At 48.4% G+C, this 16,901-nt stretch overlaps 2 protein-coding genes across 2 annotated transcripts; both read right to left on the bottom strand.

Annotated features, from left to right (window-relative positions):
* Positions 1-331: 331 nt before the first annotated feature.
* On the bottom strand, positions 332-7,049 carry LOC149366439 (rhomboid-related protein 4-like). The gene is made up of 3 exons (XM_089558986.1): positions 6,763-7,049; positions 4,075-4,372; positions 332-622 (listed from the first exon to the last, which is right to left on the bottom strand). The coding sequence occupies exons 1-3, from the start codon at positions 7,047-7,049 to the stop codon at positions 332-334; spliced, it is 876 nt and encodes a 291-aa protein (XP_089415112.1).
* A 4,383-nt stretch (positions 7,050-11,432) lies between these two features.
* LOC149366438 (rhomboid-related protein 4-like) lies at positions 11,433-11,978 on the bottom strand. Its single transcript, XM_089570814.1, has one exon. The coding sequence runs from the start codon at positions 11,976-11,978 to the stop codon at positions 11,433-11,435; it is 546 nt and encodes a 181-aa protein (XP_089426940.1).
* Between the last annotated feature and the right edge of the window lie 4,923 nt (positions 11,979-16,901).

The raw sequence follows: 16,901 nt of genomic DNA, 5'->3' as shown, positions 1-16,901 counted from the left end.
ATGTCGAGCGCTTTACTATTCTTTAGGCACAAGAAACGTGTGGTACACTTCCGATTCGTAGGTGGGTTTCAAAAACAGGGTCTCCGGGGTATAGTATTGCAAGAAGCACGAAGTGTAACTTAGCGGCGCGTCTTTTTTGGCCTGGCGACAAAGTGGTAGTCAATTCGCTCAGATAATTGACGCTGAAATCTTATCGCAATAAATAAAAACGCAGTTTGTCCTTGTGTCCGCTTTCCGTTTTTTAGTACGCATCGTTGCCAGTTATTCTTAAGAAAAAAAATTAGGACGCATCTAATTCGCACTTCTATAAGGCACTAATGCAAACAATGCTTTAAATGCCACAGAAGGCGCTGCTGGCAGCCTCTGCCTTCTGTCCGCTTGTCGGCTCAGCGCGTGTGCTTCTGATGAGGCCGAGCAAGAGTCCCACAATGATTCCAGCCGCGTTCCCAGCCGTCCAAAGAAACGGCATAGCAGCGCGAAGGAAGGCAGCCTCGAGGATGGCGCCCAGGAGCGGAGAACACGGCAGCTCGAGCCAGAGGAAAGGGTACCGCCCTTTAAGCCATCCGAGGCACCACGGCGCCGACGCTGGAGCGACGCGCCGGGCGCCTTGGGACAGAGAAACCTGCGAGAGCGGTTTTAAGGCGAAAGCCTTTAATGCCTCATCTTGTCGACAAAAGCTTGTCGACAGAAGGTTGTCAGCAGAGGTGCCACGCTTTTCGCTTGGTCGAAATTATGACGTCAGAGTGCGCGGATTCGCAGTAATGAGGTCCCCCAAGGATGCCTAACGCCACCTTTTGGAGCAGACGACAACTGATAAAATAGTTGTCGCCCGCTCCGACAGGGGGCCTAAGACGTTCGTGGGTGACCACATTACAGACCTCATTACTGCGTACAGAGCCATCGATACAACCGAACTCATCGAAGCAGAGAGAGAGTCGTGATGAAGAAGCGCTCAAAGTCGGCATTCAAAGTGTGTAGTCGTAATGTGTAGCCAAAGTTCGTAGTCAAATAAAGCACTAGTACAGCACAAACAGTCTCACAGTCAATGCCAAACAGTGCGCCAGGAAATGTTTTCGCCTTGCAGCACTTTAGAGAGCCAAAGTGGCCCGTAATTTTTTATGCTGAACCACAGTGGGACATCGTTTAAGCTATGAATGTTGGAAAGCTTATCCATGGACTCATACAGACGCGGTTTGTAGGTTGCAGCGCGAACTGGTATAGATAGATAGGGCTACAAACCGAAATGTGCACTGCGAAACAGCCACTTACGATCACATATTATGGAACAGTAAAGAGGAGCCGCCACCGGAATCTCTGATACAGGTTCCTACACTCGAGCAATGGGAGGCCGTGTTGGTCAGCTCACAGCTGGGCATTCAGTCCCGGGCCGTTGAGTGGGCTACTCAGGTCTCTGTCAGCTATGAACTGATAGCCACCCAGCGCGGATCATATGCATTTGCATTTTCTGACGAAATAAATGTTTTGTAATCTATCGATATCACGGGTCGATGCCACTAGACGGATCAGCTGGCCCACAGGGTCTACTGCTGCGTTCAGTGACTTCCTTGTAGCGGTGCTTTTTTTTTAAATCATATCCCACATTCTCGGACAGAAATTTTGAAAATTAGAAAAATGTAAGATACTGTTACGGAAATATTGAAGGTAATGGTCCATTCTTGTGATATGTAGCAAAATCTTTCTTCAATCGCATCGAGCAGTTCAGACTGTCATAGAAAACCAATGGGGAAGGCTTTTGACGATAGCAAAAATGTGAACAGAAAAAAAAAATGCTAGAGCGCCGTGGGTGATCCGCGGATATATTGATTGTTATAGAGAAATATTGATTATAAGGAAAAATTTCGTTTATAAATGGGTTCCCGCTGAACAATGCTTTTGTTCCGGATTGTTTGGTATGAAGCCTGAACTTGCTAAAGAGAAAAAAAGTGTTAATTTGCACCAAACACCTAAAAAATTACAAGGAATTTCCACAAAATACTTTTTTTAGCGGTAATGGAAACTGCACTTCAAGGAGGCCTCCAGCACATAACAGATGGCGCTTCGCATATTACCGTCATGACATATCCGCTCTCAAAAATGGCCAGGGGCTGGCGATGAGATCATTTGTTCATAATCGGACTGTCCACCCAGCGGCTTTATCGTAAGTACCGTAGATAAATTGGCAGATAATTTCCTAACATCAAGGTTCACGTAGACGACATGCAGCAAAGGCTAGGAGCAAGCTGTGCACATTAATCACGTCTCTTGTAAAGTAAAAGCTTGCAAGCCGCAGCTGGGAGTATGAGGCATGTATTAAAGGAACACTCTGGACATCATCATTCATTTTTTGTTGTCAAAATTGATTCAATGACCTTTAACAGCTATGTTAATCTGCGTCTGGGAGCAAGAGGTGCATTTCTGGGCTGCAAAGAATTGGTTTTTAGTTTTTAGGTCACTCGATCCGGTAATGACGTCATGACTAAAAGGACTCCATAGTCACCGTGAAAGCTGAATAGCGATGTAACCTGCCCTCAGAGATCTGTGCGAAAAAAAAATCGCCTGGACGCACCGCAGTATGCTTCCGAATACGGCCGGTGGGGGCAGCACCTGTTTTTATTTTTTTTACCTTTTTTATCTTATAAAAGCTTCGTTCTCAGAGTAGCACCCTTGTTTGTACGCGTAACTAGAAAGAATTAATTTATCAGCACAGGCCAACTTCAATTTCCCCTGAATGTCCCTTCATAAAAGAACGGCGTGCACTTCTGCACACGTTCAATTACAGCATGTTCTGTAGCACAGATCATTCATCAAGGGAATGAACAATATTCAGTAGAATACTCTCCATGATGCATAAACTGTAACCTGAGCAGAGAATCATTGTTCATCGAAGAAATCACGCGTGTACTTGCTCAGTGATAATCTTATATTTGTATAACTTTCAACTTATTTGTTAGTCATTCTGTTTTTCATTTCTGTGTGCCCCACCCCTTATGTAATACCCTCTAACGAGGGTCTTTAAGGTATTAAAGTGAAGTGAAGTGAAGTTACGTGAAATAGCGTTATTAACCGCTGCCTTCAGACAGCATTGCATCGTTCGCAGACGTGGCACCTATTTTCTTTGATCGCCGTTCGAGCGTACTAGATACTTTTGTCCCCAGCTGCAGTGTGGGAGAAAGGAACGCTGTGCAGCAAATGCCCTACATGTCCATTTTTTTCAGGCTCTCAGAATAATAGACTATCATTATCTTAGTACGCTTTTCACTATCTGTCAGTCCTTACTGAGGATCAACATTGGTGGCAGATACTACGGCCAGTGCAAGCATGCCTTGTAAATAAATAGACCGGTAGTTTTGCGCACTGATCATCATCATCAGCCTGACTACTCCCACTGTAGGACAAAGGCATCTCCCATGACTCTCAATTAACCCTGTCCTTTGCCAGTTGCGGCCACCGTATCCCCGCATACTTCTTAATTTCATCTGCCGCCCCCTGCTACGTTTGCCTTCCCTTGGAATCCACTCCGTTACCCTTAAGGACCAGCGGTTATCTTGCTTTCGCATTGCATGCCCTGCACAAGCCAATTCCTTCCTCTTGGTTCCGACCAGGATGTCATTAACTCACGTTTATTCCCTCACCTATTCTGCCCACTTCCGAACTCTTAACGTTACACCTATCATTTTTCTTTCCATAGCTCGCTGCGTTGTCCTTAACTTAAGCTGAACCCTCTTTGTTAGCCTCTACGTTTCTGGCCCATAGGCGAGTACCGGTAAGATAGAGCTGTTGTAGACTTTTCTTTTGAGGGATATTGGCAAACTGCCAATCATAATCTGAGAGAACCTGCCATATGCGCTCCACCTCATTCTTATTCTTCTAGTTATTTCCTTCTCATGATCCGGATCTGCAGTCACTACCTGCCCTAAGTAGACATATTCTCTTACTACTTCCAGCACCTCGCTACCAATTGCGAACTGCTGTTCCTTTGCTAGACTGGATCCAGGCTCCGGATCAAGGACACGTCACGGGTATTTACGCACAAGGCTGTACACCCTGGCAGAGTGTGCTTTCCTCGACTCTCACCTTTAAAGCCAGGAGGACAGCGGTGCAACCCGTGAAGCACTTGTACGGCACCTCGTACGGGTGTACGCCGTCTATGCTCCACGTGCCCAGCAAAGGCGACGGCAGGATCGTCCAGGCGCTCAAGCAGTACACGAACCCCGTGGCCAGCGTGACCGTAAGTATTCGAATCGCGAACTTTATTGAGCCCAGCTCCCTCTCGTAGCGACTGGCGAGGAACATCAGGGAGCAGACAACGTAGGCCGCATGGAGGTCACTTGGCGCATGGAGCGGGGACAGGATCAGCAACTCCCAGTGGCCCCTGCCGGGGATGAATCAGTGCACAGTAGGAGTGATTATGAACCAGGCTTAAAGGGCAACTGCAGCACTTTTTTTGGAAATTTCACGATATTCAAGGATTCAAATCTATATAGGCTGTAGGTAAAGCATGCCAAGTGTTTTTGCTCTAGCATATAAAATAGTGACGTAATCGACTATTGAATTCTGCGCTCCTCCTCAACGCATCGGAGGAGCGCAGGGAAGCTCAGTGTGACGTCACGGAAGGTATGATTTCAAATTACCGCTGTCGTCAGCCACACCCTGCCCTGACTCGTTAGACGCTGCCAAAGAACTCTCGACAGGGTTCGCCTTCGGTGGCGTTTTTTTTTTTTCCTTGAAAGCAGGCGTTTGTGCATTGGAAATGTACCGATACTTTCGATGACGTCATCATGCGCCCCCCACTTGGCGTTTTGCGCTGCGGAGAAGCTTGATTGCCGTCCAGATTTTAATCAGCGATTACTTCACTATTTCAAGTGCTAGCCCAAAAAGACTTCGCATGCTTTACCTACAAGATTCACACATTCAACCCTCTTAAGTTCGTTGATTTCTAAAGCCTATGCAGTTTCCCTTTAATGCCAAGGGAGAGAGATTCGACGCGAATGCACTGTGCCTGAAAACCATACAGCATGCAAACTTAGCGATTTCGCAGGCACACTTTTCTACACCTTTATTATCTGCAGTTTTCTTTTTGCAGAGACAGCGCACTCAAACACTCCAGTACCCTTAATACATCTATGCACCATTTAAGGGTGCAAATTCAGAAGCTCAGTAGCTTAATACAGGTGCAACGTCCTTGAAAATCACTAGCCATCGTCCAAGGCACCGTAGGCAAGGATCAGCGAACCAGCTGGCTACGATACTATTTGGAGCATCTCAACACGATGAAAAATGTTCTAGCTGGCAAGAACTGCCCTTCAAAGTCGTTGAATATGGTCTGCCAAAAAGCAACTATAGCTTTGAACGAGGAAATGCACTCAGTAAACGACCAAGAGCTAACAATGAGCGTCCCACTTCATAACTGGGTATGGTGTCCTTCCTAATAAACAATTACTGTAAGCTTGTAACAGCCGATAACAACTAGGAACACCCCCCCCCCCCCACCCCAAACACACAGGCACGTCGTCTCAACGAATTATTCCCGAAAAAGCCAGGGCCATATGCAGACGATACGCAAGCCTCAGAGGTTTAGCGCTTGTTAAACCTATAGTGATGCTGAGCATAAGCTCTGTTAAGCATGGTTACGCATGGTTTGGCACCGGAGTCGGTCCGGCGACCCCCCCCCCCCCCCCCTCTTGAATTTTTTTCGAACCGTCACGCACCGCTGACCAAAACAACCACCGGTGCCGGAAGTCATTCTGGATTTTGTAATCTACAATGTCTTTTTCAGACTAGAAAATACATTTTTTTTTGCTCGAACATGGCTAACTCGGGTCGGATTTCATTAAACGCCCATGCACCTGGAGTCACGTAACGTAAGGAGCCCCATCTTAGTACAAACTTTCAAAGGCGTATCGATGGCAAGCGGGCTCGCTAGGGTATCTCGCGGCGGCCGCGGTATAGTGCCTAGAATATACTGGCATATTCTAGGCACTATAGACGCGGAGTCTACGGAGCCACGCATTTCAATTCAGAAACTTAATGAGTATGAAGTTCTCATAAAGTTTTGACGCGAAAGCTCCACTGAGATTTCAAAAGTCGTGCTTTAGATTTTCAAATCGCGAGCTTCAATTAATTTATTATTCTTATACTTTGCATATTCCTGCATATTTTTCAGAACTCTTTTATACATGTGCTCGCTGTTGCGACTAAAAATTTGGTGCAATTACTCGCAACACATGACCGGGGATAGCTGCTGCTGCGCAGTACACTGGAACAAAGGACAGCATTATTGAGATTTTTCCGTGCCGTTGCATCTGTGTAAAAATGTAAAGGTTCTTGAACAAGAAGCATTTGTCCTCTACTTGCTGATTTCATGACATTTACGTTGTTCACATCAGCGGCATGCACTGCTTTGCTGGTTTCGGACTGATATAATTCTAGACTTCGCGTGATATTTTCTTTGCTCATTAAATACGCAAAAACATAAAAGCATTGGTATCAGTTACACCTGCCACGATTTTTAAGACATACTAATAGATTCTTTTATTTTAAAAATGCATATTTCACTTTTCTAGAAAGTGCGCAGCATTATCTAATACACAATAGCACTGTCAATGGCAATGCAGTTATTATTCATGCGTTTGATCTCTCCACAATTCCTTCTACCGTAGTGGCTCAGTGGTTATGGCACTTAGCCTCCCCGAACATAATTTCTGGCTACGCCACTGCCGCAGCAAGAAAAGCAGCTGTAAGCGCTAGCAAGGAACTGCGCACCTGTTGAAGACCAGGTCGGCGCTTAAGCAAGGAGCGTGAAGCATGGCTGTCCACGATGGCGGCAGCGCCGGGGCTCGAAGCGCCACGATCAGACCCGAGACCAGCGTGGCCACAAAAGTCGGGGTAAGGAGTGACGAAGAAAGCGACATGCCGTAGACGTATGCGAAGCCGACAAGCACGCCGGCCATGTGACCCAGCAAAGAGCTCTGCGGCGCCACGACGTGGATGAAGACCACCTCGAGCCAGACAAGCCAGGCAGGCAAGGCTTTATCTTGGTTCCACTCCATGTTTTTCAGCACCTGAGGGCACGGAGCAAAGAAAAAGAAATGTTCTGTAATATTAGCTGTGCAAATCAAATCAGGGAGGGAGGCGCTAGCCAAGCATGCTCTTTGGTTTTGTGTATCATGCGCTTCCCTGAATTCTGTAAGAGCGGATTCCACAAGAGAATAACACGAAGCGCACATCAACGTCCGGCCGTGTTCTACTCCGCATTGTGCTTGCCTGGAACGAGCTCCAATACAGGGTTCCACATAAGATTTTACACAGTTTTTAAAAATAGGCTTTTTGAGTTAGAAGATACCATTTTTTTGGCAAAGCATTGTCAGCGGAGTAGTACAGCACAATACAGCAAAGGCGTGCTAACTACCAGGCTTTTAACTAAGACTGAATGGTTAACTTTTTAACTATTACTGTTAAGCTCCTTAATTATTGGGAGGCATGTAGAACATCGCACGTAATACCCATATCAGTTTTTAGAATTTCAAAACGCGGTTACCCTCGGCGGTGTGGCCCAACAAATTCTGGCTATTTGGACGAGCTGCGTGCACTGGAGAGGTTGCTTTGCGTTCAAGCTTCTCGAAAGCGCATGTGTTTTGGTAGCCAAAATTTGTTGGGCCACAGCACCGAGGAAAACAGAGTTTTCGGAATTCTGAAAACAGATATGGATATTACTTACGGTGCCATACACGCCTCCAAATAATTAAGAAGCCAACAGTTATTAGTTAAAAATAAACTCTTCAACAACAGTTTACCAGCCTGCTAGTTAGCCCGTCTTAGCTGTATTCTTATGTAATACACCGCTGGCAGTGCTACTGCGAAAAAAAAGCGTGCTTGTAACTCAAAAAGCCTATTTTTGTGGTTTATGGTTTATTGTTCATGGGGGTTTAATATCCCAAATCGACTCAGGCTATGAGGGACGCCATAGTGGAGGGCTACGGAAATTTCGACCACCTGGGGTTCTTTAACGTGCACTGACATATCGCACAGTAGACAGGCCTCTACAATTTCGTCTGCATAAAAATTCTTTAAAACTTGTGTACGATCTTACGTGAAACGTCCTGCTTACGCCGTATATCATCGCTAGCCCAGACAAATTTATTTCATTTTGTGCCGTGTTCATAAATACATTCGTCGGAAATGTAACATATACAGCCTGGTGTCCTTCAGCGCTTCGACCACCGCGCTATTTCACGCCATCACTTCACTCATTTTCTCTTCCGTCGTTTGAGGAGGCTAACGATTACAAGCTGCCACGCAATACTGGCATTTCTGTTGGTGCCCCCTCACCCCCCCCCCCCCCCTACACGCTTTGTTGCCTTTCGGTAGCATTTGTAGTGGTAATTAGCGCACAAACGAAGCGCAACCTAACTGCATGAATTCTCGCGCTCCTCCTTTATTCAGTACGTTAAAATTAGGCATTAATCACCTTTAGCTCCCATTGTCGGCATACAAAACGCCTCGCATTATACAGCCTGTATGATACCGATTAGTCTACTTTCAGTAACGCTTGCGGAGAACAAAGAACGACTGTCTTCAGGCAAGCGCTTTTACTGCAGATGTCCCTCATAAGTGGCCGCTATAATGTCACAGCCGATGATATAAGGTTGAAAGCGAGTAGCATAAAAATTTAATATCAAAAATTGGCAGTGATTTAGCTCTGGTCAAACCTGGAGGATTGCCACAGCAACTAGCAGAGAGAGAGAGAGAGGCGATGGAGAGCGCGCAGCAGCGGCGGCGGCCCCGGCACGCTAGCTATGCGCCGCTACTGCGCATGCGCAACTGGCGAGCGAGGCAGCGGCACCTCTGAGTCACCCGCGCAGCGACGGCGGCGCGCCAGCCAGCTGTGCGCCATGTGACGTCACTGCTCCTCGCGCATGCGCAGTATATGGCCTTTCGTCTGCTCCGCGAAATGGCTCGGCGACTCGCGTAGTGTTGCTTTCGCAACAAAACAAACTTGTGCACACTAGCATTAACCACCAAGTGGATTTGTGTAAGCTATGCAGGCATTGGAACCAATGGTATGGTATCAGTGGCGTAACCTGAAATATTTTGCGGGGCGTGTCATACGCCGCCTGTAAAAAAAATTAATGAAAAGAAAGAGAGCCTGCGCTCAAAAAAGTAGTCATTTTTTTTTCTGCTTTAATTAAGCCAAAGGGTTAGTTGTCTCGTTCACTAATATTTACACGAAAGTACCAGTGCATGCAGGACTCCGTGGGCTTGATTTGACTTTTTCTCTCACAAAAAAAACACTAGTCTGAAAAATCGCGGCTATTTGTAACATTTTTAATATATATAAAACCATGCAAAAGCTTCTGCTCTACAACAAAGTCAGCAACTGTGAACGAATATACATTTCTCAAAACTTGCCGCCGCGGTGGCTCAGCGGCTATGGTGCTCGGCTGCTGACCCAAAAGACACGGGTTCGATCCCGGCCGCGGCGGCTAGAATTTCTTTGGAGGAGAAATTCTAGAGGCCCGTGTACTGTGCGATGTCAGTGCACGTTAAAGAACCCCAGGTGGTCGAAAATTCCGGAGCCCTTCACTACGGCGTCTCTCATAGCCTTAGTCGCTTTGGGACGTTAAACCCCATAAACCAAACCAAACCAATTTCTCAAAACTTCTACCCCATGCATGTGAACCTGCGCCCGGCCGCAGAGTCGCTTTAAAAACACACACACACTTTTTATTTTCGCGAAAGTACATGATCATTTGACGACATATACAGGATGAAAAAGTACGCTGACATGAAAAGCTATGCTTAATTGGGTGAACTGTGCCTACAGTTAAAAGGAGTGCCATACGTCGTGCGATGGCGAAGAAGAGTGACTCTTTTCTGCAATAACTTCCGGTCCCTATTTTAGAGCCGTGACAATGTACGTCAATAGACACCTTTAGCATACCGTGTACCGTGCCATCGCTACCGTTTCCGGAGTACCGGGTGGCCGCCCACCGGCGGTGAGCGCGCGCTGATTGGTTCCGACGCTGCGTGCGCGATCACAGCTGCCGGGTATGTGGCGCCATCTGGCGCCGTCAAGGCAATTTACGCATGCGCATTGGCTGCGCGCAGGCTCCCGGTACTCCAGTACCGGTAACACGGTGCACGGCATGCTAAAGGTGTTTATCTATTTTCGAGAATAGAGAATGCAAATACATCGGAACATTCCTGAATAATTACTGAAACACAAAAATAAGGGCCACTGTTTAAAATTCAACACGGAACTGTCACTGAGGAAAAATAACGCTATTAAAATATGGTCATGGCAATGCATCAAATTTCTGTGAGTTCCTCTACAAGGTGAACATTACTTAAAATCGTCCGTTCACCTCCGTGACCGTAAAATGTTGGAGTATGCAGCGCTCAGAAAATTTCGGGGGGTGTTCTGACACCGAAACACTCCCCCCCCCCCCCCCTGGCTACGCTCCAGTATGGAATGGTATGGTATGGTATGGGATGGGAGGGTATGTTTCGTGGGGCTTTTATGAGCGCCGTGGTGGAGGGCGCGGGATTAACTTAATCCACCTGGAAATATACTGGGCAACAAGGGCGTCCGCAGAACTTTTTCCATGGGGGGGGGGGGGGGTGGAGGGGGACTCCCGATATCCGGGGATGGGGGCGGCGGAAGGTTAGCACCAAAAAGAAACTAGTGCATAAATAATATCTGTAATTCCAGGGGGGCGGGCAACCGCCCCCCCCCCCCCCTTGGCCCCCCTTCCGGACGCCCATGCAGGACAATGACGACACTGACACTCCAAATAGGCCCATTCACTGTAAATACGGGCACCCCGTTTAGCGCTTTTTTTCCACCGTATATAAGAGTAGCTCGCTGCCATGGCAACTCTTTGCTAAGAGGCGAGCCTTACTGCTGTTCAATTTGGTAGCTGAGGACGGTGTGCAGTTACTAAACGTAGACAGCCAATGCTCTCTTGCTGCTATCAAGGTGCTCCTTGGCAATGCGTGTACCAAAACTGAATCCTAAATCTTGACAACAGCAGACAATTAGCGGCATTACACACTTTAACGAACTATGGCGAAAGTCATAACAAAAAGTAACCCCCCCCCCCGCGTCCAATGAGCACATTCTGTAATTAGGTAGGCCTAACATAATATGCCGCCTCTTTTGTAACATGGCACAACCGCAAGACAGCAAGACACCGTCCTCCCTTCTAGACTTCGACCTTTGAAAATAAATGGAATCCCACAATATATTGCCTGTACAGCTGGAGGTCATGGTGGCGATAGAGGGAGAGAAAGGAAGTGTTATTTGTGAAAAAGTGCAGATGAAGTGCTCAGTATTTCCTGCACCTGCAGCTGCTTAACCAGGGTGACCTGGTCTTCCAGCTTGGTGGAACACTCAAGCACCCTAGAGGAGGGGTTATGGAAGGGGATGAATTCTAGAACGCTTCAAAGCAGTATCCGATGTACAAGTAAAGGAGTCGCCTTGCCTTGAGCGCGAACACGACGCCGGAGAAGCCGATGGAGCAAACGAGGCAGGCAATATCTCCGTAGAGCAGGCCGCCGAAGTTGGCCGTGAGAAGCAGGGAGACGGCCCCGACCTCGACCAGGAAGACCAGCAGAACGCGAGCGAATCTGGCGCTTCCCATCTCCTTCTCCAGGCGGATGCCCTTCCAGACGAAGGAGGTCATGTTGCCGTAGAGATGCCAGCTGTCGGCGTGCTCCAGCTGACTCAGGATGAGCCGCCTCCACTGCCTCCGCCACAGGACGGTGCTCACGCTCATGCACACGTCCCAGGGCGAACGCCACGGTACGGGCAAGAGCCTGCAGTAGATGGCCACCTGCAGCATCGCCGCCGTTGCGGTGACGGGTGGGATGCCGCGGGGCCCAACCTCGAAGAGCATACGCGCCAGAAGGAAGCCGACCCCCCACAGGTCTCTCACCCGACGACGCAGCAACACCGCGGCTGTCTTGGGCCAGGACATTTCTGGTAACACCTTCTCCGTGGGGCCGCGCGTGTTCACGAGCCCCAGAGAGCTGTTGTTTATTTTGTACCAAAAGAAAAAAGGAGGCACTGTCAGCTTACGAATATGTCCCGTAGCATCGGTGTTACAATAAAACACGCACACAAACACATTTCTTAGTTGTTGTTGCTGTTGTAGGCCTCTGGTGGCGTGGTTGCTGTTGTTGTTGTTGTCCTCTAGATAATGGCGCGTACCCACTGCGGGGGATTGGTTGGTTGGTTGGTTGGCCTCGAGTAGAATGGCACATACCCACTACGGGGGAGTGGGGGATGTTTCAGCTGCCTGAGCTTTCGTCTTCTTTTCTTCGAAGCGAATAGCGTACAGGTGAATACCAACCTTTACCTCTCGATTCTTGGCCGATCCCTCAGTGTGGGTATGTGCCATTCTGTCAAAGGCTACAACAACAACAACAACAATAGGAGACTGAGAAGAAAGGATGGGCACGAATGTTTTTTGAGCACCTTTTTTTGTTTTTCTGTCTATTTCTTACTTTTTGGCCATGAGAATGTGCAGTTTATTACCCTTTCTATGCCTCCCGGTTTTTGGCTGGTCTCCCGCTGCGGGTATGGGCCATTTGTTGTTAGGGCAACAACTCTACAGCCACTGTCTGTAGACCCTTGACTCTTGCTCTCTTTGCACGGTTTCGAATAGTCCTGATCATCTCTTGTGACAGGTACTGTGCAATAAAGTTTGAAAGATACTTTCCTAGGAGGCACTGCTTCTCAAACAAGATGAGAAAGGACTACGTGAAGTCATCCGTCTCCACCCGGGCGCTGCTGAGATCCAGGAGATCCCGCTCGAAGGCTGAGGGGGAGGACATGGACATGGTTGGGACCAAGCTGTGCCTCGGATCCCTGTTAACTTTTTGATGGGTGTTAATAAATGTTATTTCTTTCTCTCTCTCTCGCTCTCTCTCTCTTGGAGAATACTTAGTTGCATTACGTGCGTGATGGGATAGTATGGCGCCACTTGACGCCCGAGCGCCAACTTCCAAAAACTTCCGGTCTAGTGACCTCACTTCCCGTTTAGTCGACGTCACTTCAGATCTGGTGACGTTACTTCCAGTGTATGTCCCGAGTCACGACTGGTCCTGTGACTCATACTCACATAAATAGTTGACACACAGAGCATTCGTCACTTCCAGCCTGGTGGCGTCCCTCCAGTCTATGTCATGAGTCATAACTTTTCATATGACTCGTACGCAGTTGCCACGCACGATCACGGCACTACCATACAGCGAAACGCCACGTACAGTACGGTCCATTGTTAAAGGGAGCAGGCGATCGCGTGCCCTCTGCGCTTCACGAAGCACTGCCGCCTAGATGCGGCGAGAATAGGCGGCATCAGGCGCATGCGCGGAATGACCAGCCACCATGCTTACTGCGCATACGTCTTGTGCCGACAATTCCCACAAGTTCTCGGCGGCAGCGCTCCGCGAAGTGCGGAGGCCGCGCGATCGCATGTTCCCTATAACAGTGTACCATACTGTACAGGCTAGGCTCTGGTGTGACGTCATGGCGTCAACGCAAAATGGACCGACAAGCTCCTTATGCTGTCGCATCATAGTTCCAGGAAACAGATTTTTTTTGCCAAAAAAGTTGTGCATCAGAACTGGCCGAGCTATCAACAGATAGATGAGTTTATTGAATGGAAGTGCAGAGAGGTCGGCCGGATCGATGAATAACTGGATTGCTACTCTGAACTGGGAAGAGGAGAAGATATTGTACATATTTGTTATTTCATGCATTCTCTTGTTATTGTTTTACTGCTGTCTGTCATCGCCGTGCCAAGCCGCTACGGGAGATGGGAGCTTTGTCAAGCCGCGTGCGCGGCTTTTTTTTCCTTTCTCCTCAGCCATTGTACATGACTGAAATAAATGCACTGAACTGAACTGAAAGGGCGTCATGACAAGGGACGACGTGGTGAGAAGAGATAAAAACATACAGAGGCACAGTTGTTAGCATTACAATCGCGAGTCCATCTAGCTATCCGCTTATATTTCTCCCCATCATATACAAACATCCTCCTCGGACACCATAGACTAGAGAATACAAACTGGCATATTTTCTAATCATCCCATTTCAAACACGATAAGTCACAAAGTACCCAGGTTACTGTCCTTGATGCAGGGCAAGTCCCAGCTCTGTCATAACTTTGGGGAATGCCAGGACAAGCCAGACCAAGACGTTAATAGTGCCACACCCGACACACGAGCAGTGAAAGTGGCTTTTGGCAGCAACTACCTGGACCAGCAAGCCTGGATCATCCAGCTAGTCCGCAAGTCAGCTGCCGCCAGCGGAGCCTTGGAATAGAATTACCGACCGCCAGGCTCCTGCAGTTCTCTTTTCGAATGAAGTTTCCTCTTTCCCTCTCTCCTACTGCTTACGCTTACCGAGCTATCAAAGTTCATCAATAAGCGAAAGGTAACTGATCTAAGGAAGTAGAATATAGAGAATACAGCATGCTCTAAAGATCGGAGGAAGCCTAAAAGCTGTCGGGAGAAAATTAAGCATAGGCAGAAGTCAGACGTATGCGCTAAGAGACAAGGAGGCAACGTCATTGCCATTACGGATAAGATAGTTATAGTATCCGAGGTGTGCTGCACAGACCCACACAGCAGCCGAAGCAGTCAGGACGCTAACGAGAGAGGCAATATACTACAGAGCAATTTTACATCCCTCCAGTAAGGAAAAATTGGCAGTGGCTTAGTTCTGGTTTAACCGGGTAAATTGCGTTAGCAATGGTGCACGCGTTCTTCTGGCGATTCCTCGGCGCGTTGCCTTCGCCTGGTAGCATTGCGGCGTTCCCGAGCAGTCAGGTATTGAAATTCATCAGTGACCGATGACGTGTAACCACTCTGCGAGGTAGAACGTTGTCGCCGAGCTGCATACTTAGCACGACGCCTTGCAAGATGTTATTCACGCTGTTCTGGCGTCTCTTGTGCACGTTGTCGCTTTCTCGCTTCTTCCTGTCACTGCCAATTCTCCTTAGAGGACTGCACAGCAAAGCATTCACGCCAAGCGCGCATTCATAGACGGTTTACAGCGCGGGAGCATGGGCGCCGCCATATTTGGTCACGTGACCATTCCGCCACGCTGCCAGGGAGTCCACAGAACCCCATCGCCCGTTCGGCTGTACGCCTTGCTCGTCGGTGAATTGGTTTTTGAGGAAAGGAAATGTATCTGTCTCGCATATCGCGATGGACACCTGAACCTCGCCGTAACGGGAAGAGAGGACGATGGTGCACGAAGACACCATATTCACTAGACGCGCCTTTGTTCATTCCAAACCATCGAGCTGGCATGGCGGAGTGGTTAGCGTGCTCGTCTCCCACTTTGCAGACCCTGGTTCGACTCCCCAACTCGACCAATTTCCTACTGGGTGTTATTTATATATGTGGTCTGACTAGAAATTAGGCTAATTGCTTAACCGATATCATGGATGCCATCGACGCACTGCGCGCCAATGTTGCTAACGCGGGCTTCGAAGGCCAGAAGTGGCGAACCTTCTAGTGGCGCCATTTATCGTAGACAGAGCAAACTGCTCTGCGCCGCTGCCCCGCTGCGCGCTGACGGCGCTGCCGTCTGGCGGAGCGCGGCTGAAGCAGCGCTGTTCAAGGTCATCCGTCCCTACCGACCCGGGCTACGCGACGAGGCGAAACCTACAGCAGTATTGCTAACGCAATGAAAGGAATCGAAGGATATGGTGGGGATACTACCCTGGAAAAACTAGCCGCTCTGTATACGCAATGCGTTATGACTTCGATCGAACCGGAATCTTGAAAGAATGCTAACATCACCTTAATTCATGAGCAAGGAGACGTCAAAGCCTTGAAAAATTACATACCAACCAACTTACTGTCCGTTTCCTACAAGGTACTTTACTAAGGTAATCGCTAATAGAATCGAGACAATCTTAGACTTCAATCAACCAGATGACCAGGCAGGCATTCGTAAAGGCTACTGAACAGTATACCATATACATACTACCGATCATGTGGCAGAGAAATGCATAGAATATAACCAACGCCTATGTACATAACCCCTTATTGATGACGACAAAAAACTTGACTCAGTAGAAACATCAGCAGTCATGCAGGCATTACGCAATCGGGTCTCCTTGGCCTCCTGGATCGTCCCCGAGGGGAGACTGATGCGAAGCGGAGTTTTGTCCCGGGCGGAGAGACCTGCGTGCACAAATTCCGATTTAGCTCGGGCCCACTGGAGTCAGCAGTAGGCCGCGCGGTCGTCGACTAGGGTCGCCGCTGCTTGCAGGCAGGATTACATGTGGCCCAGGCTACCTTGAGTGGCCCAGATTGTAATGCCATCCACATAAAGAGCGTGATGTATCCCGGGCAGGGAAGACAATTTGGAGGGAAGATGAAGCATTGCCAAATTGAAGAGGAGGGGAGACAGGATCGCGCCTTGTGTTCCCCTCGAGACGATGGTGTTTGGCCCATGTTTCACATCTTGTATGCATGCATATTGGGCTTGATAGTCTGTAAGAAATTGTCTTATGTAATGGATTGTTTTGTGGCCACAATTGGTCTGACGGTTACTTCGTGTATGACGTACGTTGTCGAATGCACCTTTAAGATATCCAAGGCGACGTTGTCGTTGTGGGGCATTCGACAGGATCTATAGGATGTCGCGGTGGGGCTGCAGAAGTGTATCCTTTGCTGACTTGTGAGGGCGAAAACCGAACATGGTGTGCGCGAAAAAGTACTGTTTCGATATTGACCCGGAGTGTTTAAACCCTACCGCGACGGCCGCGTTTCGATGGAGGGGGAATACGCAAAAGGCGACTGCATGCTGAGCGACGTCAGTGGACGTTAATGATCCCCAGGTGCTCTAAATTATTCCGGAGACCTCTACTGCAGCACCT

This window comes from Amblyomma mixtum, chromosome 1 (assembly GCF_055824585.1).
Source record: "Amblyomma mixtum isolate Tamu chromosome 1, ASM5582458v1, whole genome shotgun sequence".
NCBI lineage: Eukaryota > Metazoa > Arthropoda > Arachnida > Ixodida > Ixodidae > Amblyomma > Amblyomma mixtum.
The sequence above is the reverse complement of the archived record's forward strand: the minus strand, read 5'-3'. Positions and strand labels throughout refer to the sequence as shown.

Bases quoted from the DNA above. Each gene is read 5' to 3' on its own strand.
- LOC149366439 (XM_089558986.1), bottom strand. From the start codon at position 7,049: ATGGAGTGGAACCAAGATAAAGCCTTGCCTGCCTGGCTTGTCTGGCTC. The intron at 4,373-6,762 runs GTGCGCAGTTCC...CATCCCCGGCAG, and splicing joins GCCGACCTGGTCTTCAACAG to GGGCCACTGGGAGTTGCTGA. The intron at 623-4,074 runs GTGAGAGTCGAG...CCGCTCTCGCAG, and splicing joins CTGTCCTCCTGGCTTTAAAG to GTTTCTCTGTCCCAAGGCGC.
- LOC149366438 (XM_089570814.1), bottom strand. From the start codon at position 11,978: ATGTCCTGGCCCAAGACAGCCGCGGTGTTGCTGCGTCGTCGGGTGAGA.